Source organism: Poecilia mexicana, unplaced genomic scaffold (assembly GCF_051168715.1).
Source record: "Poecilia mexicana isolate PSO_F unplaced genomic scaffold, ASM5116871v1 scaffold_16, whole genome shotgun sequence".
Taxonomy (NCBI): Eukaryota; Metazoa; Chordata; class Actinopteri; order Cyprinodontiformes; family Poeciliidae; genus Poecilia; species Poecilia mexicana.
In genome coordinates, this window is record NW_028263385.1 from 9751353 (window position 1) to 9779317 (window position 27965).

General features: G+C 37.8%; 3 protein-coding genes across 5 annotated transcripts; 1 reads left to right on the plus strand and 2 right to left on the minus strand.

The window, feature by feature from the left end:
- Positions 1 to 602: 602 nt before the first annotated feature.
- On the minus strand, positions 603 to 12271 carry rragca (Ras-related GTP binding Ca). The gene is made up of 7 exons (XM_014987346.2): positions 11888 to 12271; positions 8557 to 8760; positions 7701 to 7900; positions 4533 to 4647; positions 3269 to 3411; positions 2971 to 3119; positions 603 to 2023 (listed from the first exon to the last, which is right to left on the minus strand). Exons 1-7 carry the CDS (start codon positions 12068 to 12070, stop codon positions 1869 to 1871), a joined length of 1149 nt encoding a protein of 382 aa, XP_014842832.1. The 5' UTR covers positions 12071 to 12271; the 3' UTR covers positions 603 to 1868.
- An 866-nt stretch (positions 12272 to 13137) lies between these two features.
- LOC106917968 (c-Myc-binding protein) lies at positions 13138 to 15589 on the plus strand. The gene is made up of 5 exons (XM_014987345.2): positions 13138 to 13296; positions 13440 to 13512; positions 14346 to 14394; positions 14510 to 14639; positions 15178 to 15589. Exons 1-5 carry the CDS (start codon positions 13282 to 13284, stop codon positions 15223 to 15225), a joined length of 315 nt encoding a protein of 104 aa, XP_014842831.2. The 5' UTR covers positions 13138 to 13281; the 3' UTR covers positions 15226 to 15589.
- Positions 15590 to 17469: 1880 nt separating this feature from the next.
- Positions 17470 to 27906, minus strand: rhbdl2 (rhomboid, veinlet-like 2 (Drosophila)). Of its 3 annotated transcripts, none has more exons than XM_014987344.2 (8): positions 27492 to 27906; positions 26210 to 26432; positions 20538 to 20686; positions 19697 to 19809; positions 19409 to 19509; positions 19033 to 19093; positions 18877 to 18938; positions 17470 to 18484 (listed from the first exon to the last, which is right to left on the minus strand). In XM_014987344.2, exons 2-8 carry the CDS (start codon positions 26399 to 26401, stop codon positions 18305 to 18307), a joined length of 858 nt encoding a protein of 285 aa, XP_014842830.1. In that variant the 5' UTR covers positions 26402 to 26432; positions 27492 to 27906; the 3' UTR covers positions 17470 to 18304. The 3 variants fall into 3 exon arrangements, with proteins under 3 accessions (XP_014842830.1, XP_087870426.1, XP_087870427.1); XM_088014300.1 differs by lacking the exon at positions 27492 to 27906 and adding an exon at positions 27283 to 27426; XM_088014301.1 differs by lacking the exons at positions 26210 to 26432; positions 27492 to 27906 and adding an exon at positions 21559 to 21666.
- Between the last annotated feature and the right edge of the window lie 59 nt (positions 27907 to 27965).

Sequence of the window (27965 nt, forward strand, 5' to 3'; positions counted from 1 at the left end):
TAAAGCTTCAATGTATAAATGTGACCAAATGTGGATTAGAGAAAATCCACAATAAACTCAAACTTGCGTAACTTCTTTGTTTTTTGATTATTCCACCATGACAAAAAAAAAAAAACAGTTTTACTTTTAAGTGCATAAAGCTCTGAGATGAAATGCATTTGTCTTACAAAATTTGTATTTTATACATTGCTGTGAACTCTCCTGTCCCCCTTTTTCTGCCCCGCATATTTTAGATAACCAAGATGAAGACCATATTTAAAGGATTATTTCATTTGTGACAAGGAAAGACTGTCCAAACCAACAAGGCATGATGTGGAAAAGGTTAACCATCCCCTTATTAACTGTGATAAGGAGGCAGCCTAATACAGTTTGATTGGTTCTGTTGGTTCCAAATATTTTAAAGTAATCGGTACAGGAATAATGAAGGTTATTTTAGCCAATGTCTCTTAAACCAAAACATCTTTTTTCATTTTAAATGTAACAATTGAAGACATACAGGCATCGGCAGACCTATAAATTATAAAAATGAAGAAATGAAAGCATGGGCATGATATTAAAATCAACTTTGATCACTTTGTCCTTTAGATATATATATATGCATCTTTTTATTTTTTTCAATTCATTTTTATTTTAACTTTTGATTACAATGAGCAGTGTTACGGCTGAGAACAATACAAGTTAACAACACACTGATGAACACATGCTTGGAATGGGATCTTGTTCTTGTGAACCCTTGTGATTAGAATTAAAACACAAAATATGAGTAAAAAAAATATCTGGGCATGTATTCGAAATTACAGGTTGAGACACGTGCAAGTGTTAACCAGTTTATTTTAGAATATGAAAATCCTTTTCTGTTGCAGTTGTGGTGTATTTTTTTAAAGAATCTGTCGTTTCTCACATTTTTTTTTGGCAGTGCTTTAAACAAAAGCCAAACATCTTTTTAAAGCCATCACAATCCAAATAAAAAGTTGATTTTTTTCAGCAGAGCATTACAGAAAAAAAAAAATATTTTAACTGATTGAGAAGCGTTTAATTATGTTGAGCTGCTGTTATCGATATGAAGGCTGTAAACTTTGAGTAAAAGATGCTTTACTGCAAGAAGCTCAGTAGGGGATTAAATCAAAACCTTTAACTGAAATCCAAACACTCATACACAGATATCCACTCTCTCACAACGACATGGATAGATGGACAGCACAATCCCTTTTGAGTCTGTTCACAACACCCGTTTCCCTTCACAAGTGAATCCAAAAAGTGAGTTTTGGGCAGCATTAGGTTAGGGGGTGGTGTGAAGTGAGGTAGGAAGAAGCTTGCGCTGCTGTCAAGCTCCATCTACCTAAGGCCAACTCTGAACATGTGTGTGCATTAGGACTAGCAAGTTCACATCCACAGTCTGTTTTTTTTTTTTTTTTTTCTTTTTTTGTTTCAGCACAGAAATGGTCGGGTTCGTCACTACACAGGATGAGGACGTCACAATTTGTCCAGCAGAGGTCAGACAGTGTTGTTATTTTCCTTCCTCCTCGAATCGTCCGCGTAAAAACAACCAGCAGCTCAGTGTTGCAGCCAAAGACTGTTTTAGGAAATCAGAGGGAAAAATGCTGAACCTGTTCCAGTCAAGGTGCGGTTTCTCCACTTCGACATAGCCAACACAGGGCTTTGCATTCACCTAAAGCAGATGCCTCCGTCCGTGCGTCACTGCTGCTTCCTTCCTCGAGGCATCCATCACTGCTTTAGGTGCTGGGAGATAGGGGATGCGACTGGAGCGCCAGAACCGTAGTCTCTCCTCCACAGACTCCCCATCTTTCCTTGTTCCTCCCTCCATTTTTCAAGTTTTTATCTATTCTTTGTTATTGAAGCAGCAGTGTTTACAAGGTGTTGCGTGGCGTGCCGTTCAACGCGACCGCCTTGTTGCAGGGGGAGCCAACCGCCTGCGAGCCTAAAGGACGCTGAGCGGAAACTCCGACTTCAAATACTTCGTGGATGGCCTTCCGGAAACAATGGAAGTTGTAGTCTATTAATCCTGGGGATATAATAAAAAAAAAAACAAGTATTCAGCATATGTGCATGGTTTGAGAACTTTCTAAATAAAATGACGAAAAAACAGCAACTGAGATCACCCAGGCAGGATCTCAGTTTTAATTATGGTTGATGCATAAATACAAAAAATAAAATAAATTACAGTGGAGTTTAGTTTTTTGTCAGCTTTAAATATGGGACCAGGAAAATCCAAAGACTGCAAGAAGGATGAAGAACTGAGAGATGCAAGGATCAGTTCATGGATGGACAAACAGATGAATAAACATACAGACTGACAGATCCACTGAAAGCTTGAGGGGTAGAAAGAGAAACTGATGAACAGATGAATAGATGGAGATACAAACTGACGGATGGATGGACGAACAGATAGATGGATAGCAATTTACTTTTATAAAGAGTGACACTTAAATTGCCTTTGAGTTCGTTTGAGTTGATTCTTCAACACACTGATGATGGAACAGAGTCCATCTCCCCTTATCCAATAAGGAATTCTCTACTATTTAAAACACTATGAGAATCTTGTCATTTGCAGAATAGTCTCACAAGTCACAACTTTTAGTAGAAGTCCACACCGCTCACAACCAGAAGGAATGTTTTTTTAGTATAAAAACACCCTTGCAACAACAGGGCATTGCTTTGGCAAGAACTTGCAGAATTCATTGAGTGTAGAAAGTATCAAGGATATCAAATATGTGTCCAAGTTTTGTTTTATTTTTTGTAGTAAATTTTAGGCTTGGACTTTAAATGTTCTTCTCTTTAACAAATTTGTCAGGCAGAGCGTGAATTACTTACCAAATGTCATCAAACCAGAAAGATTTTTCATACACGTCTCTCATCCTGTATCTAACTTGACCAGGATCACTGTACGCCTCCTGTTAATGTGTGGAAACGTTTTGGTTTTAACATGCGTCTGTTTTGGTGCAGGTTTACCTTTACGCTCGAAGCTCTCCTCCCTCAGGATGCAGACCAAAGCAAGGAACTTTGTGACCTCTTTAAGGTACAGCACAGTTGTGTTGTTGAGCTTGATGATCGCCATGGACTCCTTGTCGTAGGCGCTGCCGCTGCCATCCTCCCTCAGACTAGTGCAGCATGAAGACAGCAGTGTAAATTTAAGAGCTGAGGAATTTACTGCAGCTCTTTTATGAGGTCATTTTTATCCATTACCAAGTTATTATAAAACAAAACAGTCATGAACCCCCACCCATACATCTTGAGGTGTTCAACATACCCGTATATACAAGAGACATCAATAACCACATCGATCATATCACAGCACAGTTCGTAGGACTGCATATCTACAGGCGAGCTGTCTGTGGCGATGTAGATCTTACTGACCACGTCGAACAGAAAGGCCTTCTCGATCCCTGAATTCTGGCAGGAACAAACAAAAGATGACAAAATATGAAGCGGGTATAAAAAAAAAAAAAAGAAGAAAAGAAATATCATCATGTGGACATTTATAATCAGAGTACCGCAATTAAAAAATAAGTTAATTCTTCTACTAGTCCGGTGGTTTTCAAAACAGATAACCGAGGAAATATTTTCACAACAGAGGTTGTCAAAAATGCCTTTGCACATTTACAAAACTATTAAACTTTTACTGAACTACCAAAAAACAGAGAAGGATAAAGCTCATCAAATCCAGCAGTCGCATAAAGAGAGCTCATATGTTGCTTTGTGGACAAATCCTTTGGTGTTTTATTACCTCACATTATTAGCAGAGGATAAACAACTGTTAATAGGAATGACCTGGTAACAGAAATCAGCTGATTTTCAGTTGGGGTTTTTTTTTCTTCCTTATCAGTGAATGTGTCACACTCCTCAGTGTGGAGGTTGCCATTGAGTGAAGAGGATTAAAACTTAGATTGTTTTATTTATTTTTTTTTTTTTTTGCTTCCCCACACCCCACACAATTCTACCCCAATTCAATTTCATCAAAACAATTCATGTACACAGCTATGGAATATCATTGTATTAATTTAATTAGTACAATGATTATGGATATAAACACAAAAATTCTCAAATAACTACATTTCCTTACAGAAGATTTTTATCTGAGGCAGGACATAATTAGAGCATAGTTGCTATGCAACGTCTTGTTTTTTTGTTTGTTTGTTTTTTTCCCCATTTACGTCATCTGCAATGAAATATTTGAAAAAAGGAAATGGGGGCGGGGGGAGATCTTCCTAAAACATTGAAAAGACTAAAATTGCAAATAGCAGACCAAGAGGCAAGATGACCAGCAACCCTTTATGACGTAATAAATGTACTGTTTTAACTTGCATCTAGCTAAAACAAACCAATCACTTAAAGTATATTTGTGTTTATAGCTCATCATTTCAGGACAAAATTTTGATAAACATGTCCTAAAATAAACCTCAGAGGATTTGCACAGTCATATCCTCAGGATCAGCTATGACCTGCCTCGAGAAGAATGCCTCACTTAAATCACAACCAGGAACACAGGAGAGAGTTGGCTGTTTTCTACTTACAGAAATGAAGATATTTAAGAGGTTCTCCAAGGTGGGCAGCTGGGGGATGAGCTTCTGTACCACTTTACTGAAGGCCTCAAAGATGGAGTGGTCATAAATACTTGTCAAATAGAAGCTGGACGAAAGAGGCATAAAGGAAACCAATAAGCCATTAGCCTCGAGACACTTCCTTCAAAATAATTAAATAACCAGTTAGGAAAAAAAAATTACAAGATCAAGAGAAAACAGATAAATGACTGAATTTCAAGCTGATAAGAGACAGATAGTACAAGAAACTGTTGCAGTTGTGACTGCTGCAAAATGAATGGGTTTTAGTGACAGAAATATAAAAATAAAAGCTTTATTTCTATGCGGAAGTGGTGGTTTGATCCAAAGAGAGTTTTCAGCAACCACTGCAAAGAAGAGTAATTTTACCGAGCAGAGCAGTTGAGAAACAACCAGAGACCTTTTTGCTCCATCATATATCCAGAACGGATCTGGGCGTCTAAAAGAAATAAAACAATCTTACCCAACATAAAACACACTGCTGCCTATGTCACCAGGGCTCCAAAATGATCTGAAAGGCTGCTGCAGAGCTGACTAGCAAGCACAGCCAGATGAAATAAATTAAAGCAAATAGTTGTTCTTATAGGGTGATGTTTTATTGTTGTTGTTTTATTTATAGAGCTCAAACAAAAATTTAGAAATAATATGAAGCATTTTTTTTTTTTAAATTTGATAAATTATTTCAGTGTTAAAAAAAAAATAAATTCTTTCTGAATAGCCTTATGGCAATTCAGTGACTTGGTTATGTGATTACTGTATTTATAAATTTTCTTTTTTTTTTATTACTGTATATTTGCTTTTTTTTTTCTTCTGTTTTTTCTTTTACCCTATGGACCTATTTTGCGTCTTTAAATAAAGTTGATTTCCCTTTTATTTCCACTGATCATCCCAAAAGGGGAAAAATAAATAAATGAAATCACACAACACAACCAAAACCCAGTTTAATTTAAACGAAGACAAATATAATCATGCCATTAATAATTTCTTTTTTGAGGTTCTAATGCAAGTCAAAATACATCCCGTAAAAATAGAACGCCACATCAGACAGACATTTTGTTTGTACATATAAACTATGAGCCTGCTGTGGCAGTGCAACAGTATCTGACGCATGAGTCAGTGTCACTTCATTAGAAGAGCAAAGAGGAATTTGACAAGAACAGCAGCGTATCACCTTTACACTGCACTTCAGTCAGGTTTCACACCACGCCATAGACCTATAGTATAAGTTTTAAAATTATATCGATTTGACAGTTGAATCAGGAAATGTTTCACTACTTTTAATCAACAGCCTTTGGTACTGTGGATCTTTGAATTCTGGCATCATGTGAGTTGGTATTAAAAAATATAACATTGTCCTGGTTTACATTAGAGTTTTTCCTAGTTATTTCTGTACTGTGGGCCACCTCTACATTGGGGTCCCTCAGAGGTCCACACTGGGTCCACTGCTGTTTATCTTGTATTTGTTGCCACTGGGGCCTCTTTTCAGGAAGTACAATGTTCCTTTTCATAGCATTTTGCTTATTCTTTTAGTCTGTAGTTGACTCTAGTTGACTAGAGTGTGAAGCACTCTAGTCAACTGGTGTTTATAGATTTGCAAAGTGAAAAACTTGACTGTGTTGAATGATTGAGTAAAGTACAAAATGACATAAGAATCCACAGTCTTACACAGTACACACCGTACTTTAGACCTGTTCAAAAAGAAGCTAGCTTTGACTCAAAATACGTCATTGTGTTTGTGGCAACATGTGATTGTGGTTGCCACTACTTCCAGACCACACAAAAGATGAACACAATAGTTCAAACCTTTAAGCTGAAAAAAAAAAAATGGAGAAGCAGGTCACGTTTATCTGACGCGAGTCGAGGTCACATGGAAAGAAATTACTACAAGCATTAAAACTTTTATGAACTACGGTGTCTATAAAAAGCATTCACCACCTTAGATGTTTTACTCTTTTTACAAATCAATCATGAGCAGCATAATTTGGATGTTTTTACAGAAAATACAAAAAAAAGCTTTAATGTCAAACAAAGGTCCAGTCAATTGATGCTACGTACTATGCTGTGAAAATTATTTATCCCTTTGATTTTTTTTTTTATCTTAAATGTTTTGGTTTTTCAGATTGTTATATGTGAAATGATAATTTAGTTATATTAAGGGGAAAAAATGCTGTCTAACCCATCCTTCACCATCCATTATTTATGCTCTTCAAAACAGTAAATATCTCCATGGGGAATTGTAAGGTAAACCTCAGACTCACATTTGCCAAAAAACCCAAAAACAAAATAATACAAAAATAAAACTTTCCAGATGATTCCCATAGATTTTGAGAAAATATTCTGGGGATTGATGAGAGAAAAAATTAACATTTTGGAAGGTGTGCACCCTGTTACGTCATTTCAGAAAGAGAACTTTATACTGACAGTCAAACAAAGCGGTGTCAGTATAATGCGGTGGGCTGCTTTGATGATCCAAGTCCTAACTGAGATGCAGATCCATGAATTCTGCTCTCCCTAAGATTTTGAAGGATAATCTCTGACCAAAGTGTGTCACTTAAAGGTCAAACATAGTTGAGTGATTCTGCAGGACAGTGATCCACAGCAGGCTGACATTTTTTAAGGATTCCCGTTGGTCATGGGATTTCCCCAGGACTCCCCCTGGGTTCCCCCCAGGACTCCCACAGGATGGGAGTAAACATTACTGTTAATTATTTAAGAGGATCAAAAGTTAACAGGAGCAGACAAGAGTGGGAACTAGCCAAGAGACAAAATCACGATGACGACAAATGAAACATAGGACAGGCACCGCCAATTAGTTTTTTTAATAAGCCTACACTTTATTTAAGGCATTTTTACCTTAAATAAAGTCACCATTTAAAAACTGAATTTTGTTTTAAGTCGTTTCTGTCTGACATTTAAATCTTTTTTACAGCACTGCTCAATGAAGAAAAGACTCTCAATACCCTCTTTGCGATGGAGCAATAGTTATGTGAAAGTGTGGAAAGAGAGGGTTAAATGCACTCGACTGAATCTTTCAGATATATTCTAATTAATTATTTTAGTTTAATCCTTTACTAATGTCAAGCAGCCACTTTGCTTGCGTAACAAATATTAAATCGGATTTACCTAAGGTGCAGCTTCTCTAAACTTGCATCGGCCAGATCGTCGTTGGCTCTTTGATGGATGTCTCTCTGCGTTTCAATCTTGTGATCGTCTGAAAGGCCATCCACTTTGTGGATAAACACCTCAAAGTTGATCTCTGGATTGACCCTGTAGGCCCGTGACACGGTGAGATGGAGCCGTCCCAGAGCCTCCATGTAATCATCCTGCAGTGGAGGATTTGTGGTTTTAATAATGAGTTTGCACAAACAGAAAGTCGGTCGCAGCATAGCATGAAGAAGAGAAAGAAAGGAACATAAAGGCCAAAAGATGTTTAAAGATGTCTGATGTATTTTAAGTTAGAATACAACAGACCATACTGTAAAGGACTGTGTGTTGCAGCTTCTGTCATAAAGGTAGTTTTCATCCTAATAAGCATGCTTCACCATGTTGTAAAACATGAGTTATGAAGAAATACACTTCTGCACTCTTTCCTGAACATCAAGAGAAAAACTGATTTGCTCCAGTAAAAACAGCTGAAACAGATTGAATTGGATGCACCTCGACCACAAACAAGCCCTGAAATCCGATCAGCTTCTGCTTTTACTGGAGAAGAGATCAGTACTTGAAAGCATTTTGAGTCGTGTCGACTGCACGCTCCAAGAGCCCATTTGCTGGTGGTAATAAGCTTCTGGTAAACATTAACTGCAAGAATGACATAGTATTTTTTTATTTTCAATAAGTAGAAAAAAAAAAAGGATGACAATGACTCAGATTTTCTTTGTTGTTTTTACTGAATGAAATAGATGCTCATAGAAAATCCCAAAAGGAAAAAAAAATTAATAAAAATGAAATGAAATTTAGCATCCTGTTTGTTCCTCACCTGAGCATCGATGACAAATATTAGCGCTCCGGTTCCTCTGAAGATCATCTCGTAGTCAAAGGTGGGGTCGAGAAAGTCCACCTGGCCGGGGAAGTCCCAGATCTGGAAGTTAACAAAGGAGCTGCTGGAGATGTCATCCTTGTAGATCTTGTTGGTGCTCTCCAAAAACAATGTCTCGTTGGGGGACATTTTGTGGAACACCACCTGAAATGACAGTCATGTTTGTATTTTAGCGGAACGAACTCAAACGGCTTGTTTCACTTGTGTAAAACTCAGAGTCTGTAACATCTGTGAAAATTACTGCTGACAGTTTGATTACTTACACTTAATCAAATGGAGAGTGACAAATTACCTAAGATACGTCAGAGCTAAAATATAAAAGTTGTTCAGTTTGGTAATTTGGCACTTTTAAAAAGCCAGTTTGCAACAAGGACAAAAATAGAAATTACTGTGAAAACAAGGAAGTTCAAACTTCAATAGATCTCCAGCATCGACTCAGCACTAGCTGCAATCATTAGAAGAGCATGAGGTTCTAATCGAAATGTCAATATTGTGCTCTCTCCACAGCTTGGCTGTATAATGCTGAATCATCACGTTTGGTTAGCTTTAATCAAATCTGTTCATTTATTCATATCCGATTCATGTATTCAGTATTTCTCTAACAACTAACAAGTAAAGAAACTTGTGACTTTACTCGTCACAAGTAAAGTAAGTTGTAAAGTAACAAGTAAACTTGTTTTGGTTTACAATTTTAGAAAATAAAAACCTACAAACTTTACAAACTAAAAAATGACCAAAAATTAGCTTACTTTTTTATTCAACCAAAAAAACAATGACACAGAATAAAAATGTTTAAAAAGCATAAAAGATTTTATAAATCCATGTTTAGATTTTTTCTCTCCATTAATTAAAATTAAAAAAAAAATTCAGTCCTCAAATGGTTGAGAACCACAGGCATAATACCTGAAAATGTTCACAAAACAACATGTTTATATCTATTAGTTCACTTATGACACTTTCAAGATTGATTTGAGAACTTTATGTAAAAAGTTATTGCTTTTAAAGACTGAATAACAGCATTCTCATATGGTACTAGAAGATCAAAAACATTTTCTGTAAAACGTCCAATTTTAAGCATTAATTCATGTTTTTCCAAGCAAAACTACCAACACTGTTGCAGTTTGACTTGATTCAGGCACAAAGCTATCATTTGAGCGTCACATGTCAAACAAAAGGGAAAGAAGGTCAGAAAACTGCAGACTTGCTCATGCTCATCTGACGCAAGACGCCACTGCACTCAGCATTTTTCAGTTACATGCTTCAGAGGCAGATAGTAAGATAACAGCTGTCAACTGTTTGGTTAGGTATTAATCAAAGCTTTGACCAAACAAAGCCTGTAAAGCAAAGAAAAAGAAGACAGCAATTTCTTGATGGATACATAGTATTGCTCCACAGCTGCCATTTTGATTCAAAGACCAAAGGCCAACTAGCAAGCAAGCAAAAAGCCAAATCACATGCTCTCCAAAGGCCTGCAGAGGAACAATAATCTCCTACTGGAAACTGTGTGGATTAGAAATGAAAAATGCCACTCTTTACTTTTATTTCTATGAACTCTCAAATCACGTTGAATTTTAACATAAATAATGAAATATCACAGATGGAACAGCGGATTCTTATCAATTATTCAAACACAGCATCAAGCTAAAGTAAGACTTTAGGAATCAAATTGTAACACAATCCAGTTTCAGTTATTTTTTGTCTTCTGCCAATCAGAAAAAAAGGTGGCCAACACCTTCAACTGTAAACAAAACTGTTTTTTTCCCTAATATATGATTGTAATCATACTATATCACACAGAGTGGAGTAAAGCAAGTTTGAACGCTGAATGGAGGTGGTTGAAATCTCAAAATCAGTCAAGAGGAATTTAACCTAGCTCATATTTAGAGAGGGGGTCTACCCTCTTTTCTCGTTTGAGCTTTTGCTCTTTTTTACATCACAACTACAAACTTTTATTTATTTCAACAGGATCTTACGTGATAGGTCAGACAACTTTAAAAAGTACAGTTTGCCAAAAGTCATGTAGGGAACAATGCAAACAAGGAAGAAGGTGCTCTGCTCAGGTGTGACCAAAATTAATTTTTTTTTGGCCACATATAAAGTAGAAATTATCACCATGAAAACAACATCCCCTCTTTGAACCATGGTGGGGACAGCATTATGCTGTTTGGATGATTTTCTTCAACAGAGCCAGGGAAAATTGTCTAAGTTGACAGGAAGATGGATATAAAACACAGTGAAATCCTGGAGAAAACAAAAAAACATTAAAAGCTGCACTTCAGACTCGAGTGGAGGTTTAATTTACAACTGAACTACAAGTATTTCTATGTGTTAAATTATCCTAGACAACTTTGAGACCTAAATCTAGTTGGGAATGTGTTTTTTCATAACTTGAAAATGTATGTACGCAGATTATTTCAGTGCAATCTGAATCGGCTCTAGCTATTTTGCAAAGAAGAATGGGCAACATTTATCATCTCAAACTGGTTCAGACTTGCCCAGAAAAAATTCCAGCTGTAATTTAACCAGATCAATCAATCAACTTTTACTTATAAAGTACATTCCAGAAAGAAGGCATTTCAAGGCATCATAAAAAAACAAAACAGTCATGCAATATAAAATCAACAATCGAAACATTATATTAAGTCAAGTGCTATGTTGAATTCTTAATCGATTATGCTTTAAAGGCAACTCCAAACAGGTGAAGTTGCCTTAGAGTTGCTCACCTAATTTGCTAATTGGGTAAGCTACTGATTATAATTGGTCACAATGCGTTTTATTTAGGGATGTCAGAGTAGAGGGACTGAATACATACGCACATTTTAGGATGCGTTTGCACTTTGTGTTGCTCTAATACACAAAACTCAGATAAAATACACTGAAGTTTGTGGTTGTGATGAGACAAAAAGTAAAAAAAAACTTTAAAGGGTGCGAATAATCTCGCCTGTCTCCTGACTCCAGCGTTGAAGCATTGATTTAAAACAAAAGGTAAAGGTGTGGTCAGTTTGCTACCGAGTCTTTGGCATGTGACATGCCGTTTGTCCTCATCTCATCGACTGCCTCTGTCCACCTGGTTAATAATTACCAGCCGCAGCTTTCTGGCTATCAGCTTGTTATAACAATCCTTGTAGTTGCACACATTGATTCCCTGATCACAATTATCATTAGCGACATGCTAAACTAAGTTGCTAGCTATTTTAACTGAGAGAAGCAAATGAAAGCGGCCCCTAGCCTGGCAATGCTAACACTTTAAAAACAGCACATCTCTCCCCACCTTCTGTATGGATGACTTGCCGCTTCGCCTCAAACCCATGAGCAGGATTCTCGGCTTGCTGTCTGACGGAGACGAGCTGTCCTCGATATCGGGCTCCTCTTCACCATAACCGAAATCTTTGGGGAACGAGTCCGAAACCCCATAGCTGTCAGCCAGCTGTTCCACCTCGTACTGAATCGACATTTTGACCTAACAACGGTCGCTTCCGCTGTTTGCGTCGCCTCTAAATATATCTAAACACAGTTGTGTTTGTCACCAGACGCTATAAACCTGTCTTATTATGAAAACAGGTAGTCAATATCGTATTAGCCTCTTGAAAACACAGTGCATGATGATCCCACACATTTCCTTAGGATTTCCTCTTAGCTGAAAAAAAAAATGCTGATCGTCCCGCCTTTTGATTCTGATTCGTTGCTCGGATTACATCTCAAACGATGATTGGCTAGTGATCCTGTCAGTCTTTTGAGGTTTTTCGCTGTCACCTGACTAGTACCCAGACTTGTTTTGTGAACTAAACCGTCTATTAGGGAAACAACATAGTTGCTTTTGCAGTATTAAACAATTTAAACCTAATTAAACTGTGTTTTGTGGTTTTTGTTTGTTATTTCGAAAGAGTAAATATTTATTGAAAGTTATACAATATTACTAAACAGAAACCGATATATATTTGTCAAACTACCAGCAGATGGGGACAGACACACGCGTCAGTAATTCAACACTTTCAAAGTCTATCTAAAATGTAGGAAATATCATAATTAAAATATTTTATATTTATTCCAGAGAAAATTTGTTTTAAGACAGCATGTGATGTAAAGATATACATTGCGATTCCATCAATAAATAAGTAATAAAAAAAAGAAAGAAAGACAGAATCAAAGAAAGAAAGGAAGAAAGAAACAAAGAAAGAAAAAAAAGAAAAAAAAATGTATTCATGTTATTTTATTTGCTTCTTAAATTGATCAGATTAAGTGAGGTTTATGTAGTTTATTTTTTCTTTTTCTATTCTCTCTTATTTTTTGTTGAATCTATAATGACTTGTTTGTGCTGTGATTGAAGTTCAATTTGTCTGTTTTAGAAATGTAATGTTTTTATTTTGTGATTTTATTAAAGATATAAATATTTTACTGTAGTCGTCATTTAATCCGTTTTATCTTATTTATTTAGTTTAACTAATGAAGGTTTTCCTTTTGTACAAACGAGGACCTGCTGCATTTTACATGAGATACATGAAGGCAGCACTGAGTTCAGTGCCGCTGTATGTTTGGAACCCTTAAAACGAAAGTTAACTTTACCGACCCGGTGGTACTTTACCTGTTTCTCATTCGCTCCGATACCAAAGCGGTAGACTAAATATACAAGCTTTGCATTCAGTCAGCTTTACAGCCGATATCATCATGGCGCATTACAGAGTAAGTGTTTTTAATGTCGCTTTATATTTCTCCATGTAAATTAGAACTTATTAGAAATCCTGCACGCTAGCTGCGCTGTTAGCACGCCAGGAGGCTTCAAAGTAAAATATTCTCTTTTTAATCACTATGTTCTCTTCCCACAGGCCTCTGACTCTAAGAGAGAACATTTCAGAAGATATTTGGAAAAAACTGGAGTTGTTGACAGTCTCACCAGTGGTGGGTCGCTTATTTCTTAGGTGCACTACAAAGGCTGTAACTTCTGGGTTTTTATTATGGAGTTGCAAGCCAACATGGGCTATGCTCACGCTCTTCATCGCTACGCTCTTGTTTTGTAATTTACGTAGGACTCTTGGTCATGTTTACTGTTTAGATTTGACAGCGACAGCTTCAACAACAGTTTTAGTGCACTTTATTTTTTTGCTAACTTTTCCAGTTTGCAATGAGAAGATGAGGTTCTAAACCTTACATAATTCACTGCGTAGTGGAGCTCAGCTCTCAGTAGGCTATGCTGAGACCATCTAATGAAATTATTGGACTCAGGTGTGTCTGAGTAGAGACGCATTCAAACCAGAGGAGCAGAAGTCTCGTCACCAAGACTTGGGTGGGGGCGAAACTATTCATAGTTGAATAACGAGACTAGCAAGATTTTGGCTACGAGCCGATGTGAAATTCTCACTGTACAAGTAAAAATTCCAGTTTCACAGCGTGTACGCAAAAAAATAAAAATATAAATAAGAATACAAATTATAACGCAATACAGCTTCAAATTAAATAAGAAAAAATACACTGTTTTTAAAATATGTAAAATTGATTACAAAGTTAAAATTTCATAGCATTTATTAAAACTTCCTGAATTTACTATCAGTTTTCAAATATGTATTGCTTAGATGATACACATTTACCTTACTCTTAATAGAATAACAGTTATAACTGACTGCTTATATTAGCCTTTTTCCTTTCCTAAATGAAGAAGTCTTTTGGAGGTGAGGTAAATATGTCTGCCAAGAAACAAGAGATATATATTGTAACCTTCTTCTGCTCCTTTTTAGTTTTTGTGTCTCTGTATGAGCAACAAGAGAAGCCTCCCAATGCTCTGGAGTATCCTTTATACACGTCTCATTTCGCCACCATGTTTTATTTTGTGGTGCGGTAACGATTTCAAATTTTTGTTGAGAACTCGCTTCCTGTAGATTCTTTAACCAACTCCTTCCAGATATGTGAAGGAGCATCTTGGTGCTGTTCCCCTGACTTCAGCAGACACAGAGGCTCTGCAGCAGGAAGTGAACGACCTGAGACAGAGATGTGCATGTCTGGAGGAGGAAAATAAAGATCTCAAAGCAAGGGTATGTTTGCTTGTTTTTTGTTTGTTTGTTTTGTTTCTAATATTCTATATAATTGGTCTGAATAGTTATGAAAATGTACCAGCACAGTCCACAAGAGAGCACTGTATTCTTACATTTTACTCCAAAGAATACAGTTCATCCATCATGTTTTTTATGTGCAAATGGCATTTGCTGGTTTTCATCAGTAGTTTATTTTTTCATAGCTTTTTTTAAAAAAAAAAACTTTTGTTGACTTTATCAGTGAATAAAAATGGATTTCAGAACTAACAATGGTGTAATCAAAAATAATAAACTCCCTTATAAAATCTCCTCCCATAATTGGCCCAGTTTTAATCAGGATGGAGTGTCAGGATTGTTTGCATGTTTTTTGTTTACATTGTGCTGCTCTCATGCCTGTCTCTTTAAATGGGATGTTTTCTCTTATTCCAATGAGAATGAGAATAAGATACTTTCTCTTTTTCATTATGAAAAAGTATCACGGTAATTGTTCAAATGAAATAAAAGCTAACGGCAGTGTTTTTTTGGGATTTCTTCCTAGCTGCAGCGATATGAACCAGCTTCAGAAGATGGAGGCGCTGCTAACTAGATTTCAACAACAAACTCGTCTTTGTTTTGATAAACGTATTTGTTTATGCTGCTGTCAGTTTGAATTTAAAGATAGGACTACACCGTAAAAGGTGAAAGCCGAATGTTTTATGTGGCTGTGATGTTTATCTGTAAATCGCAACTTTATTCTTTTCTTATATTCTAACTTATTCTGTATATGTTTGTATATATTTTTCCTGAGTGTTCAGTCTTTTGTGAAGTACGTTCAAAGTGTGGCACCTTGAGTGCAATTTATTTTGCTCCTCAAAATGGGAACGCACGTAACATTGTTTAATGTTTTGGATTAAGGCAGCCAGTGGTCTGAAACTGGCATGAAGGGGAAAAATAAACCTTCAATTATTCTAGCTCTGATGGCAATTTGCATTTCTGTTGAATACTCCAACAATATTTTGACCCTGATCTTTTTTCATTTCTCATACAAAATGCATTCAGAAACAATAATGCATTAAACTACAGAAGTGAAAACGATCAGGGTATGTCTTGCTCTATACTAGGTTATTTTTTTCCAGAAGCAAAGCTTGTTTCTATTGAGGACAGCTATGTTCTGCTATTTCATTACCAATATGCTCAGAAGTCAAATTTTATTTTTTAAACCCTCGCTGCACGGCTTTTAGTGGCCAGTAACGGCTTTCTCTGAGGGCCAAGCCCCTAATTCAGATTTCCACAGGGCTGTACAAAGAGGTTGTACAAAAACTGACTTATGTTGAACTTTTCATTGAAAAAAATAACTGACATTTACCATAAAAGAAAACAAATACTCCAGACTTCTTGAGAGGTACAGCTGCATCTCAATGCGTCATATTAAAAATCTGATTTGAACTTTAATTAAAAAAGTGAAGCTCCTCTAGATAAGAGATTATTTTCAAAGGCTTATTTGATGATTTTACTGATAATTTAAGAAAAATAAAAAGCTTAATTTCTTGAGCCATAAAAAATGAAAAGGTTTTAAAAATCCTTGATGTCTTAAAAATCTGTGAACAAGCTCTAATGCGCTCCAGCATTTCCAGAAACGCACAAAAACAGCAGAGGTGTGAAAGGACAGCTGTGAACAAGCAATCCAGAAAACTTCACAGCTCACCGATGTACATATGTCATGACCTTTAACTTTATAAGTTTAGATGCATGTGAATAAGTTATAAGAGAAAAAAAAAGTTTTTCATTCACTACTCTGTACTGCTTTGAGTTTAAAGATGATCTACAGCTTTGGGGGGTGGGTTTCCATACGTTATAGCAATCCTATTCAAATTGGATGGTAAATGTTAACAGATGTTCAGTGCAGTTCAGTGTTTTTGATAAACATGTCTATGTTCTGTATTATTTGTTTCTCAGTAAATACAAAAAGCAATTTAAAAAAAAAAGATTTAAATTTCAAACATAACACAGTATTTGCGTACTAAACAAAAACCCCATCCAAAACCAGTAGTTGGTGGAGGGAGTCAGAGGGTTGGACTGTCGGTGCATGTTTGCCAAACTGGATCCTGTGTATGTAGTCTTGTGTTCTTAGGAACTCGTAGCCTGGATTCTTTGCTGCACTCTTGAGAGTGAACTCAGAAACTGATTAACAGGATTTACATCTGGCCCGGTATTTGTGTTTATGTGACACCTTCCTGGAGCTGAATCGGCTGCGTTATCGGCGGCAGCTGTATAGATAAAAATGTCTTTTACATGTCAGAGAATAAGGGCTACTTACAGTAGGAAAACATACCATATCACAAGGCTCAGATAATCACATACTGGCTTCTTGAGTTGCATGATGTTTCATGTCTGTATGGATATTCAAGCATTTTTCTAACACATTACAGAAAGGCAATTCTGAAAAGGATGCCATCCTGCATTAGGCGTCACTGATAGAAATGACCAGTGAGTGTATTTTGAATTATGTCAAATACATCTTTAAATTTATATTGCCAAAGTACATGGTGTTAGTCTTGTCCCATGATGTTTTATTGATGTCAGCACAGAATTGGTCAATAAATAATTTATGCACATCTCGTTTCCAGAAGGGTTTACAGAATTACATAAAAATTAAGAGACATGGTCTCTATTTTTTTAAACCCTTCTCTACTTTTTCCAGAGATGTGAATAAATTATTTTTTTAGTATAATTGAGCTCAGTTTAGAAACACCAAACTTTATACAGATAGTTGATAAAAATGACTGCAATATGAAAATACAAGTAAATTGACACATTGATGGTAATCTATAATCAGACAAAAGCTAGTAAAGAAACTTTAAAATGCTTCCTTTATTTCAGAAGGCCAGGTTGTAAAACGCACTCCATTAAACTAACTTTATTTGAACACCCTGATATGAAAATTCAAAAGCAAACAAAGTCATATTTGGGCTTCAGTTGGAAAGTCTCCATGGCCTCTTAGATTAGAGGTATGTCTTCTAAAACATCATGTTTCTACATTACCAAACTTAAAACACACCCCATTTTTAAAGCTAGTATTTAGCTATCGCCTTTACAGAAAATATTAGAAAAACAGAAAAGAAATTACAGTTAACTTTTAAATGTGTTTACAAAGTTCACGAGGTAACAATATTAAGACGTAGTGGTGTGTGTCCACCATCTGTTTTACATCTTAATGGACATTTCATTGTTCCTTTATCAGGATAAAGCACAATAAATGACATAAAATGAGACCTGATGATTAAAGCTCTGTAGTATTTTTAGTGTTAAGGTTTGAAAATGTGATTTTTGTGAAGAACAATTCAAATTCACAGGAGTTTTGTTAATACTGGATGAGAAATGTTGATGCAAACAAAACAAGCAATGGTTTCCATCAAATCGGTACATGGAAATTAAGAACATCTTATCTGGAAAAAAACAAATATGATTTGATTAGATATTCAAAACACCTCTTTTTGTCAATAGTGTTTGCAGTTCTATGAGACACCACTAAGTGGCCCTATTATACACCAAGTCAAAATACAAGCTTTAAAACTAGAAAATCCATATCAAGATCAAGACAAGCAATTTGTTGATATTCTCAAAGACTTCAAGACAAGTCAAAACAAGCTTCCTGAGCAAAACTTTGGGTGAAATCTTCTCCAGTTCTACGATGCAGGAGAGATGAAGATGTTGAAGAACACAGCAAAGATAAGGAAGACAGCATATCCCAATATGCAAATCCAGAAAAGTGGGTTTTTACACAGCTTCGTATTGAATTTGATGAAGAAGACGTATCCGATAGTCAGTCCAGCAACAATTCCTCCCAAATGAGCCACAAACGACACCTGAAGAAAATATGATAAAAATCAGGTTTCAGTTCAGGCCTCTAGGCTGTAAGCTGCCATTAAACATTTAGTGACTCCACTAAATGTTGAGTCGAAACTCATAGGACTAGTTTAACAGACAGTCAATAAACTAAATGGGTGAGGGGGTAAGGAGTCAAGTTTTCAGTAAACACCATTTGTGTTTTTGTAGCCATGAAGCTAAGAATCAACTTAGTTATTACAAAACCAAGTTGAAACCATAATTCATGCAGATGTATGCAGCAATACATGCATACAACTGCATGAATGACAGCTCGTCACGAAAATACTCAGTGTGGGTATTTTTGATCCTCTGTTTCCGAGAAAGCTCAGAAATATCTGGTTTGTTTTTCAGTGCACTGTAGATTTCCTACCTTTACACCTCCCTCTAAATTGGCAAATCGTCTGTACAAGGCATAGCCGAAATCTGCAACAACTGAACACAAAGCGGCGTTAAATCATTGCTACAAATGACTGTGCACTTCCAGACATTTCAAAAGAACACTGACAAAAAACAGAGGGGAACCTACCAATTAAAACGATGACGAGGATTCGAGTCACTCCAAAAATAAGTTTCATCTGTTTGAAATTCTGTGAAAAGGAAGAAAGGAAATCAGATGAAGGTATTTCCTCTAAAAGTTCATTTGTTTGTCTTTAGTACAATGTGCACCGTGTCACAAAAGTATTTAAATTACTGTAACTTTTTCACGTTCCATCACAAAAGCATGGCATTCAGTCCCCAAGAGTGAGTGGTTGATAAAACCACCTTTCACAGGCATTCAGAAATATCTCCCTCAGCTGACTTTTGTGCCAAAAGAAGATTCAAATGTAATTCCCCCTGCCTTAAGCAATTTCCACATGGAAGAATGTGAGCAGATCCTCCTGTCAGGGTGTGTCTCAACTTACCACCACTGCATTTATGAAATAACCTCCATACAGGGCATAAACGCCCCCAGAAGCCCCAACCAAAACAGTGAGAGGATCAAAGATGGAGCTGGCCAAAGACCCTGGGGGGGAAACGCACAGATAAAATCATCAACAGGAAGTACAGTTTTAACTCAAACTTGGAAAAACAGGCTTCAAGCATTTTTAAACAGCACAAAATGGTTTTATTTCTGTTTGGTGTCTCAATCTCAGCTACCTGTTTCAGAAAAAGAGAAGCTCAAGATAAAATTAGAGAAAGGTGACGCTTACCTGCGAGGACACCAGCCAGGTAAACCAATCCTACTTCATGGCCTTTGTGGACCATTTCCAGTGGGATCCCGAGCAAAAGCTGCATCACTAAGTTGCAGAAGATGTGCCCCACACTGAAAAAAAAAAAAAAAAAGCTGCAGGCTAACACACACTGAACCAACATCCAGATACAAAAATGAGACTCCACCCCAAACAGGACAATTTTTTGTGGTTTTAATTGTTTTGCTACAGCAGAGTGTCTGTAGTGAACAAGCGCTTTGTCTAACCAAACGGTAAACGCTTACTGTTAATTTCCTGCATTGGAAAAACAGCTGCTGAGTGTGGCTGAGCAACAGATCAACAACAACTGATCATTCTATGAATTTAATCAAAAAACAAATCAATAATTATTGATATTGACTGATATGAAACACTTAAAAGTTTTTCATCCAGTCCTAGTGCTAAGCAACGCAGCTAGCCTGAAAGACACCATTCTTTCTAAGATTTTTTTAGCATCCGGTGAACTAAGTAACTCCTCTCAGCTAATGCATTTTCCTGCTTGGTAAATATGCTTGGTTTTGCTGTGCGGCTTGTACTCACGGGATATGAAATTTCTTGGTAGTTGGTAGTTTATGATTTTATATATATATATATATGTATACATTTTCACTAATGTTGCTCCTTTTTCAATGTAAATGATGTCTAATGTCCAAAAGCAACTGTTGCACAGATGTAATCCAGCAAGTTGAATTTCAATGATATCTAAAGAGATGAAAACTGAGGGTGGTTTCGCACTTCCTCACCATTGACTGAAACTGTCATTTCATCTTTTGAAGTATTTCAAATGTCTGACTATCCTCACCCAGCGTGCATGAACATGTAGGAAAGGAACCGCCATGCTTCCTGTCTTTTGGCAGGATCGTAGGTGAGAGGACTTTTCCAGATGCCTTCATCCAGGGTCACCCACTGCTTATGAGGCTTCCACACGGCATAGTAGATAAACACTGCCAGCTATGGAAGAACAAGCATTTGACACTCAATAATATTTTTAAAACTTTACAAAATAAATATATATCAGGAGCAAAACTGAATGCAAAACAGCTGTGATGACATGACAGCAGGAGGGAAACAGACTCACAGATGGTGAGGTTTGTTTAACTAAAATGTGGGGCCTTTCAAGATTACTCCCAACAGTGTGTTCTCACAGATGTCTTGGAACCGTTTACAAAACGCTGCACACCGAGAGACTAGCACTCCAACATATTGCAAATCCAGCAATTATCAACATGTTAAACGGTGAAAAAAACTTAGATAAAAAGGAGTGAACGCTTTATATTTTTAGAAAATACTAATTTTATGTAAAATATCAATTTAAGATTTTATTTTGTATTTATTCTTAATCAGGAAGACTTCTGTGTCACCTTCTATTTATCCTTGTAAATAAAAGTGGAACTATATATGAATTTAACAGCAAATCCTCCAGAACTTTTGTTTAAACAGCACAGCAATTACATACATAATCAGATGTGGATATAAATGAGTTACATTTACTTCAATAACCTTTTGGTGAAAATGTACTACAAGGAGTATTTTTATACCATACTTTTATTTATACTTGAGTATAAATTCGGGTTACTCTATCTATAGTTACTTCAGTATATTAAAGTTACACTTATTTCACTTCAACACAATTTGCAGCTACTCTACCCAACTCTGTATGTGATATTTAAAGCAAAGGCCTGACTTTTCTAGTATTTATTAGCGTGAGATTATGCTACTGCAATAAACTTTATGAGTTAGGCCGTCAGAAGGAAGCAGCACATTTGTTAACATTTAAAGCCGCCGGAGAACTTTACAGTTTGGGGATTTTTATCCCAGCCTACCTCTGCAATACTGATGCCGATGATGAAGATCGGAGGTGGGCGGCAGTTAGCGCGTTGCATGTACCGGTCCCGAAACTCTGGTGTGTTGTGACTTTTTTACACTTATGTTGTTCAGTATATTTGCATGATAAGTGACTGATTACAATTATATGTTAAGCATAATTTACATGATGATTATTATTATTATATTGAATATGATTGTATACAATTACAAAGGCGAAGTGAAATATATTTCAGTGTAAGACATGATTTATTTGAATAGAGGAAGTCTTTTATTTTGAAGAATGCTTAAGGATCTGTTACTGTTTAGTCACTATCTTGCTTTGTTGATTTTATTGCTTGGTTACGAGCAGTTGTTGTTGCTGTTGTTCTGTTTTTATCGGCTGAAGCCCTTTTTTTCCTCTTCAATAAATACTGAACAAAAGGGTTCAGTAAAGGAAATACGAGCCTCCGTCTTGTTTGAGAAGAAGCTTTACTCCGCTACATTTTGGTGCCGAAACCCGGGAATAAGAATTTTTTGATTTTTTTGAACGAAGTGAAGCTAAGGCTCAGTTTAGCAGCCAACATGACGGAAGGACTGGAGCGGTTAAAGAGGAAACGGTCGACTATCCGAACAGCGACGACGAAGCTGTTAACTCGACTAGAAGATGAGGTGGGCAAAGAGAGTCCCGATATGGATAGACTGCGTGAGTTCCTGGCAGTTTTATCTTCTAAGGAGGAAATTTTATTGGATTTGGACAAGAGCATAGAAGATGAAACGTCAATTGAAGACTTGGACACTGAGATAACGAATTCACAGGATTACACGGACCGGATTCTCATTTGGAAGGTTCGCACCACCAACGTTATTGGATTGCAGGAGACCGCTACAGACACCCTAAGAGCGCATGTGAGTGACGTGAACAACGGCTCATTTTCATCACAATCCAAACAGACGGTTAAACTGCCCAAACTAACGATAATCAAGTATGATGGAGAAATAAGCCAATGGCAGGAATTCTGGTCACAGTATGAATCAGCCATTCACAGAAATGATGGACTAAGTAAGACAGACAAGTTCACTTACCTGAGATCTTACCTAAATGGAGCAGCTGCTCGGACTATTGCAGGACTGACAATGACAGATGTCAACTATGATGCTGCAATAGAGTTGCTCCAGAATCGTTTTGGAAGGAAGGATATTGTGATAAGTGCTCATATGTCTAAATTGCTGAACTTGACACCTGTGAGAAGATCATCTGATGTTGCAGCTTTGAGGCACCTTTATGATGAATGTGAGATCCAGATACGCAGCTTGGAGTCTCTTGGAGTGCAAAGTGATACTTACGGCTGTCTCCTATGTCCAGTGTTGCTACAGCTTATTCCAGAAGACATAGCACTTGCTTATACACGGCAACAAAACTCAACTAACGAATGGAAAGTCCCAGAATTGATTCAGTTTCTGCAAAATGAAGTGCAAAGCAGAGAACGGGCGCTTCTGCTGACCAGACCAGGCCACACATTGAAGAGCCCGAGCCCACAACACAAGCATGTGGGTAAGCCATCCTATGCCTGTGATCAACCTAGAAAGTGGAGCATTCCATCAGCGACTGCTTTGCACACAGCCAGCGTCGTGCCACAAACCTGTGTGTTTTGTGACGGTAATGACCATAAACCAGAGAACTGTCCTGGTTTTACAATAAGTGCACGCAGGGAGAAACTGAAAAGACTTGGACGGTGTTTTGTCTGCCTGGGCCCGAAACATATTGCGAAATACTGCAGAGTGAAGATTTTGTGCAGACAGTGCAATCGAAAACACCACTTGTCAGTTTGTGAACAATCTGAAGCTAAACCAGAAGTCGACAGTACCAGCAATAGTGGAAATGCAGAGGCTGTGTTGTCTTCGTTGACCAGCTCAGTCAAAGTGAAGACAAATACTCAGAACACAGTATTGCTCCAAACGGTTAAGGCATGGGCTGTAGGACCAAAGGAGAGAAAAATATCTCGCTGTCTGTTAGATGGAGGTAGCCAGCGTAGTTTTGTTCACAGAGACATTGTCCGAGCCCTAGGACTGCAAGTTGTGAGGCAAGAGACACTAAACCTCCATGTTTTTGGTTCCACCAGTCCTGTAGTGGAAAAACGCAACATAGTGAGAGTTCAACTTGAAAATGTGTGGAACACTGAACGGAAAATCGAAATAGATGCTGTAGAGACCCCCGAGGTGTGCACTGCTGTAATAAAGGTACCAACTGAGCCCATTCAAGCAGAGATTAAGAAAAGAGGACTGCAGCTTGGAGACTTTCCACTAGAGGGTGCTAATGAACAAGAGTTGCAGATGTTAATTGGAGCAGATTACTACTGGCAGGCTGTTACTGGAAAGGTCCAAAGGGTTACAGATTCATTAGTGGCAGTTGAAACCCTCTTTGGATGGGCTTTACAGGGACCAGTGACTACCTCCAGTGTTACAGACACCACGTGTATGCACATTAGTTTGAACGAAGACACCCAGCTGTCTAATCAGTTGCATGCATTCTGGGAGGTGGAGTCCCTGGGTATTGTAAATAAACAGTCAGAAAGCCCAGAGGACTCAGAAATTATGCAACGTTTTGAACAAACAACAACATTTGAAGACGGAAGGTACCAAGTTGAGTTACCCTGGCAATGTGACAAAGACCAGCTTCCAGACAACTTCAGGGTAGCGAAGAAACGCTTTGAGAATCTAACGAGAAAGCTGAAGACTGATGTAAATTTATTTGCCAGATACAACGATGTAATAGAAGACTATCTTCAAAATGGTATCTGTGAGGAGGTTGCAGATGGAAAACCAGAAATGAATCAACAGACTGTGAAATATTATATGCCCCATCATGCTGTAATAAGAGAAGAAAAGGCCACAACCAAACTTAGAGTGGTATTTGATGCATCCTCACATGAGGCAAACAGTCCATCCCTCAACGACTGTCTGTACACTGGACCTAACCTGAACCCAAACCTGCTAGATGTGCTCATAAAGTTCAGATTGCACAAGATAGCATTTACTGCTGATATAACTAAGGCTTTTCTTCAAATCTCACTAGCAGAAAAGGACAGAGATGCTGTCAGGTTCTTGTGGATGCACAGACCTTTAGCTAAGGACTGGAAAAATGAGGTGCGTGTCCTGAGGATGAAAAGAGTTGTTTTTGGAGTAACTCCCAGCCCATTCTTGCTTGCTGCCACTATCAGAAAACATCTCAAACAATTTGAAAGAAAACAGCCAAGGGCAGTACAGGCTCTCAGAGACTCTATGTATGTAGATGACTTTATTTCAAGCTCACCTACTGTGCAGGATGCTCTTCACATGACAACTGCAGCAAAGTACATTCTCTCTCAGGCAAGCATGAACCTCTGCAAATGGGTTACCAACTCACCTGATCTGAAAGCCATGTGGAAAGAGAATGGAGTAGAGCTCACTGGTGATACAGAGTCCAGTGGAAATGTGCTTAAAGTACTTGGACTGGTTTGGAGACCGGAACACGATGATTTTGTGTTTGATCAAAAGGGGTTAATGGACATTTTGAAAGACAGAGAAAATACAAAAAGAAGTGTACTAAGAACATCAGCCCGTATATTCGACCCTATTGGGTTTCTTACTCCTTTTACAGTCCGAGTAAAGTGCCTTTTCCAAGAGATGTGGGAAAAGGGACTGAGTTGGGATGAACCATTACCTACTGACTTAGAAGAGAAGTGGGAGCAGTGGTGTGTGGAGTTACCACTGTTACACCTGGTGTCTATTCCCAGGTGGTACCACACTGAGATTAACAAAGAGTCACACACTGTAAAGTTGCATGTCTACTGTGATGCAAGTGAAAAGGCTTACGGTGCCGTGGCATATCTTCAAGGACAAAACAACCTAGAAGAGACTATTACCAGTTTTGTGGCCTCCAAGTCACGAGTAGCACCATTAAAGAAAATGACATTACCTCGCTTGGAGCTCATGGGTGCACTTATTGGAGCAAGATTAGGATACAGCCTCCTTAAGCCATTGAACATGGAGAAAAACCAGCTCAACATGTGGACGGACTCTATGATCACGCTTCACTGGATCCGCAGCTCATCACGTCGATGGAAACCATTTGTGAGCAACAGAGTGGCAGAAATACAAGGGCTCACAAATCCAGAACTCTGGTTCCACTGTGCTGGCAAAATGAACCCTGCCGACCTTCTTACGCGGGGTTACCATGCTCGGAGCCTTATTAAGAGCCAGCTGTGGTGGAAGGGACCCACTTCACTGTCTACGGATGAGAAGGAACTGAACATTTGTAGTGACTATGTAGTGGATGAAGTGAATGCAGAGCTGAGGTCTGGGTATGAGACTGTTGTGCAGTTCACTGCCACTGAGCAAACTGAACCTCTGTTAAACTTAGAAAGGTACAGCAAGCTTAAGACCATGTTAAGAATCACTGCATGGGTAAAGCGGTTTGTTAATAACACAAGATCTTATCTGAAGGTTCAGGGAGAGATAAGTACAGAAGAACTTGGTGCAGCTGAAATGTACTGGATTAAGTCAACACAAGAGAGTTGTTTCAGTTCTGAAATATTGCAGTTAAGGTCAAACAAAAATGTTTGACCTTAACTGCAATAAGGTCAAACCGCCGGAGAACTTTACAGTTTGGGGATTTTTATCCCAGCCTACCTCTGCAATACTGATGCCGATGATGAAGATCGGAGGTGGGCGGCAGTTAGCGCGTTGCATGTACCGGTCCCGAAACTCTGGTGGGATGATCAAATTCTGGAACTTCCTAAAGCATCCCGTCTCTTTCTCTTGATTTATCTCCGGCTCACTGTTGTCCTCCTGGTCCGCCTCTTCGTAGTCACGGTCACCCATCTTTGTTGCTACAGTCGTACACTGCAAAGCTCTGAAATGCATGAGGAAAAACTTTAAGCGTGCAGCCCAGAAGAACAGAAGGAATATTATGGTGATAATACTGCATATCCTATTCTTTATAGGTTAAACGGGTTAAGTAGCATTCTTTGCATTTTGTGATATGGCTTCTTCTCCAGTGGAGCATCAGTGTGTGAGGGAGGCAACTGTAGAAATGACTGAAAACAAGTTTTAAAAGAGGAAAGTTGGAGAATTATGCTTCACTGTATCATACTGGAATGCAGGAAACAGTAGACTGTTTAGAACAAGGCAGTGGTAGCAGTCAAAGCAGCCCTTCAAAGTAAAATACATAGAAATGATCAGAGAGAAGAAGGCTTTTAGGGAAAAAAGAGATGTATTTCCTGTTTCAGTTTTTATTAGATAAAATCACAGCTAGTCTTATTAGTGGGAGGTTGGCACACACATACACACAGAAATACATGTGTTTATTAAAATCAAGATACATTGGATTTATTCACAAAATTGCTTTTGCCAGAACCAGGTTCTAGTCTGGATCAGGAACAAGAAAATGTCTGTGCTTAAGCTAAGCTAAGCACAAATGACATTATAGTAAAAGGGAGCTAATCTTAAAAATTTCAAAAGTGAAAAAATCTATTAATTAAACTTCTAATGAGAGAAAACCTGGAATTATTTTATGAAATCAAAATGTAAACAAGGATCCAGATAAGTGAAATAACAAATTGTATTACTGCTTTAAGAGATTAATTGTAACTTTTTTTTTACAAGATATTTAATAACTAAAAGGATGTTCAGTGTAAATAATTAAAACACTTGAGTAAATCATGTAAAACGATTAGCATCTTTTTAATAAAGATATTATTTACTGTAAAACTGAAACTCCCCGCGTTGCCTCTGTTCCCTACAGTACGTCCAGTAGCTTTGCCCACGCTGAGGCATTTCCTGTTTGTTAAGCTTCTCCTCTGCTGATGATGATAATATTCACGCCAAGTTGGATGGCCTTTAAAAAGAAATATACAGAACTCGCTTTTGTTTTAGGCTCTTCCTGGTAGAAAACAAAGTGAGACCAACTCACCTGGACTTTCAGCAGGAACGCGTCTGTTTGCTCCAATTAGAAAACAGTGAGAGGTTCCCACGATAATTCAAATGTAAAATTTAAGCTCGACACAAAAACAAAGCAAGTGACTACCACAACCCCTCAGTGGTTTCAGACGACCTACGGAGCCGAGTTCTTATTCGAACTGGCCCCAAGTGAGAAGGGGCACAACACACAAAAAAAAATCGGTCGGAGATAATTATAGTCTTTGCTTTCTTTTCTCCCTCCCGGACGCTTCCTTCCTCTGAACAAACAAATCACGAGTGACGGTCGTTTCTGGTTCCTTTGTGACACTTATCCACAGCTTGAAGAACATCTAGTGGCTGTACTTCCCCAGTCGTTCAGTCTACAACCGTCTACCTGTTTCACGTTGCCACACCTGTGGTCAGTGACGTCACGGACAACATAGGGCGGCAAAAACAAAAGCGTACATATCTTCATCATGTACAAGTA

What these genes read in the sequence shown, in the direction of transcription:
- rragca (XM_014987346.2), bottom strand. Translation starts at nt 12,070, where the DNA reads ATGTCGATTCAGTACGAGGTGGAACAGCTGGCTGACAGCTATGGGGTT. An exon ending in TATTTGTCATCGATGCTCAG is followed by an intron (nt 7,901 to 8,556) that starts GTGAGGAACAAA and finishes CCTCCACTGCAG; the next exon opens with GATGATTACATGGAGGCTCT. An exon ending in TTAGAGAAGCTGCACCTTAG is followed by an intron (nt 4,648 to 7,700) that starts GTAAATCCGATT and finishes TCTTTCGTCCAG; the next exon opens with CTTCTATTTGACAAGTATTT.
- LOC106917968 (XM_014987345.2), top strand. An exon ending in TGTTGACAGTCTCACCAGTG is followed by an intron (nt 13,513 to 14,345) that starts GTGGGTCGCTTA and finishes GCTCCTTTTTAG; the next exon opens with TTTTTGTGTCTCTGTATGAG. An exon ending in AAGCCTCCCAATGCTCTGGA is followed by an intron (nt 14,395 to 14,509) that starts GTATCCTTTATA and finishes AACTCCTTCCAG; the next exon opens with ATATGTGAAGGAGCATCTTG.
- rhbdl2 (XM_014987344.2), bottom strand. Translation starts at nt 26,401, where the DNA reads ATGGGTGACCGTGACTACGAAGAGGCGGACCAGGAGGACAACAGTGAG. An exon ending in TACATGTTCATGCACGCTGG is followed by an intron (nt 19,810 to 20,537) that starts GTGAGGATAGTC and finishes TTTTTTTTTCAG; the next exon opens with TGTGGGGCACATCTTCTGCA. An exon ending in ATTTCATAAATGCAGTGGTG is followed by an intron (nt 19,094 to 19,408) that starts GTAAGTTGAGAC and finishes TCCTTTTCACAG; the next exon opens with AATTTCAAACAGATGAAACT.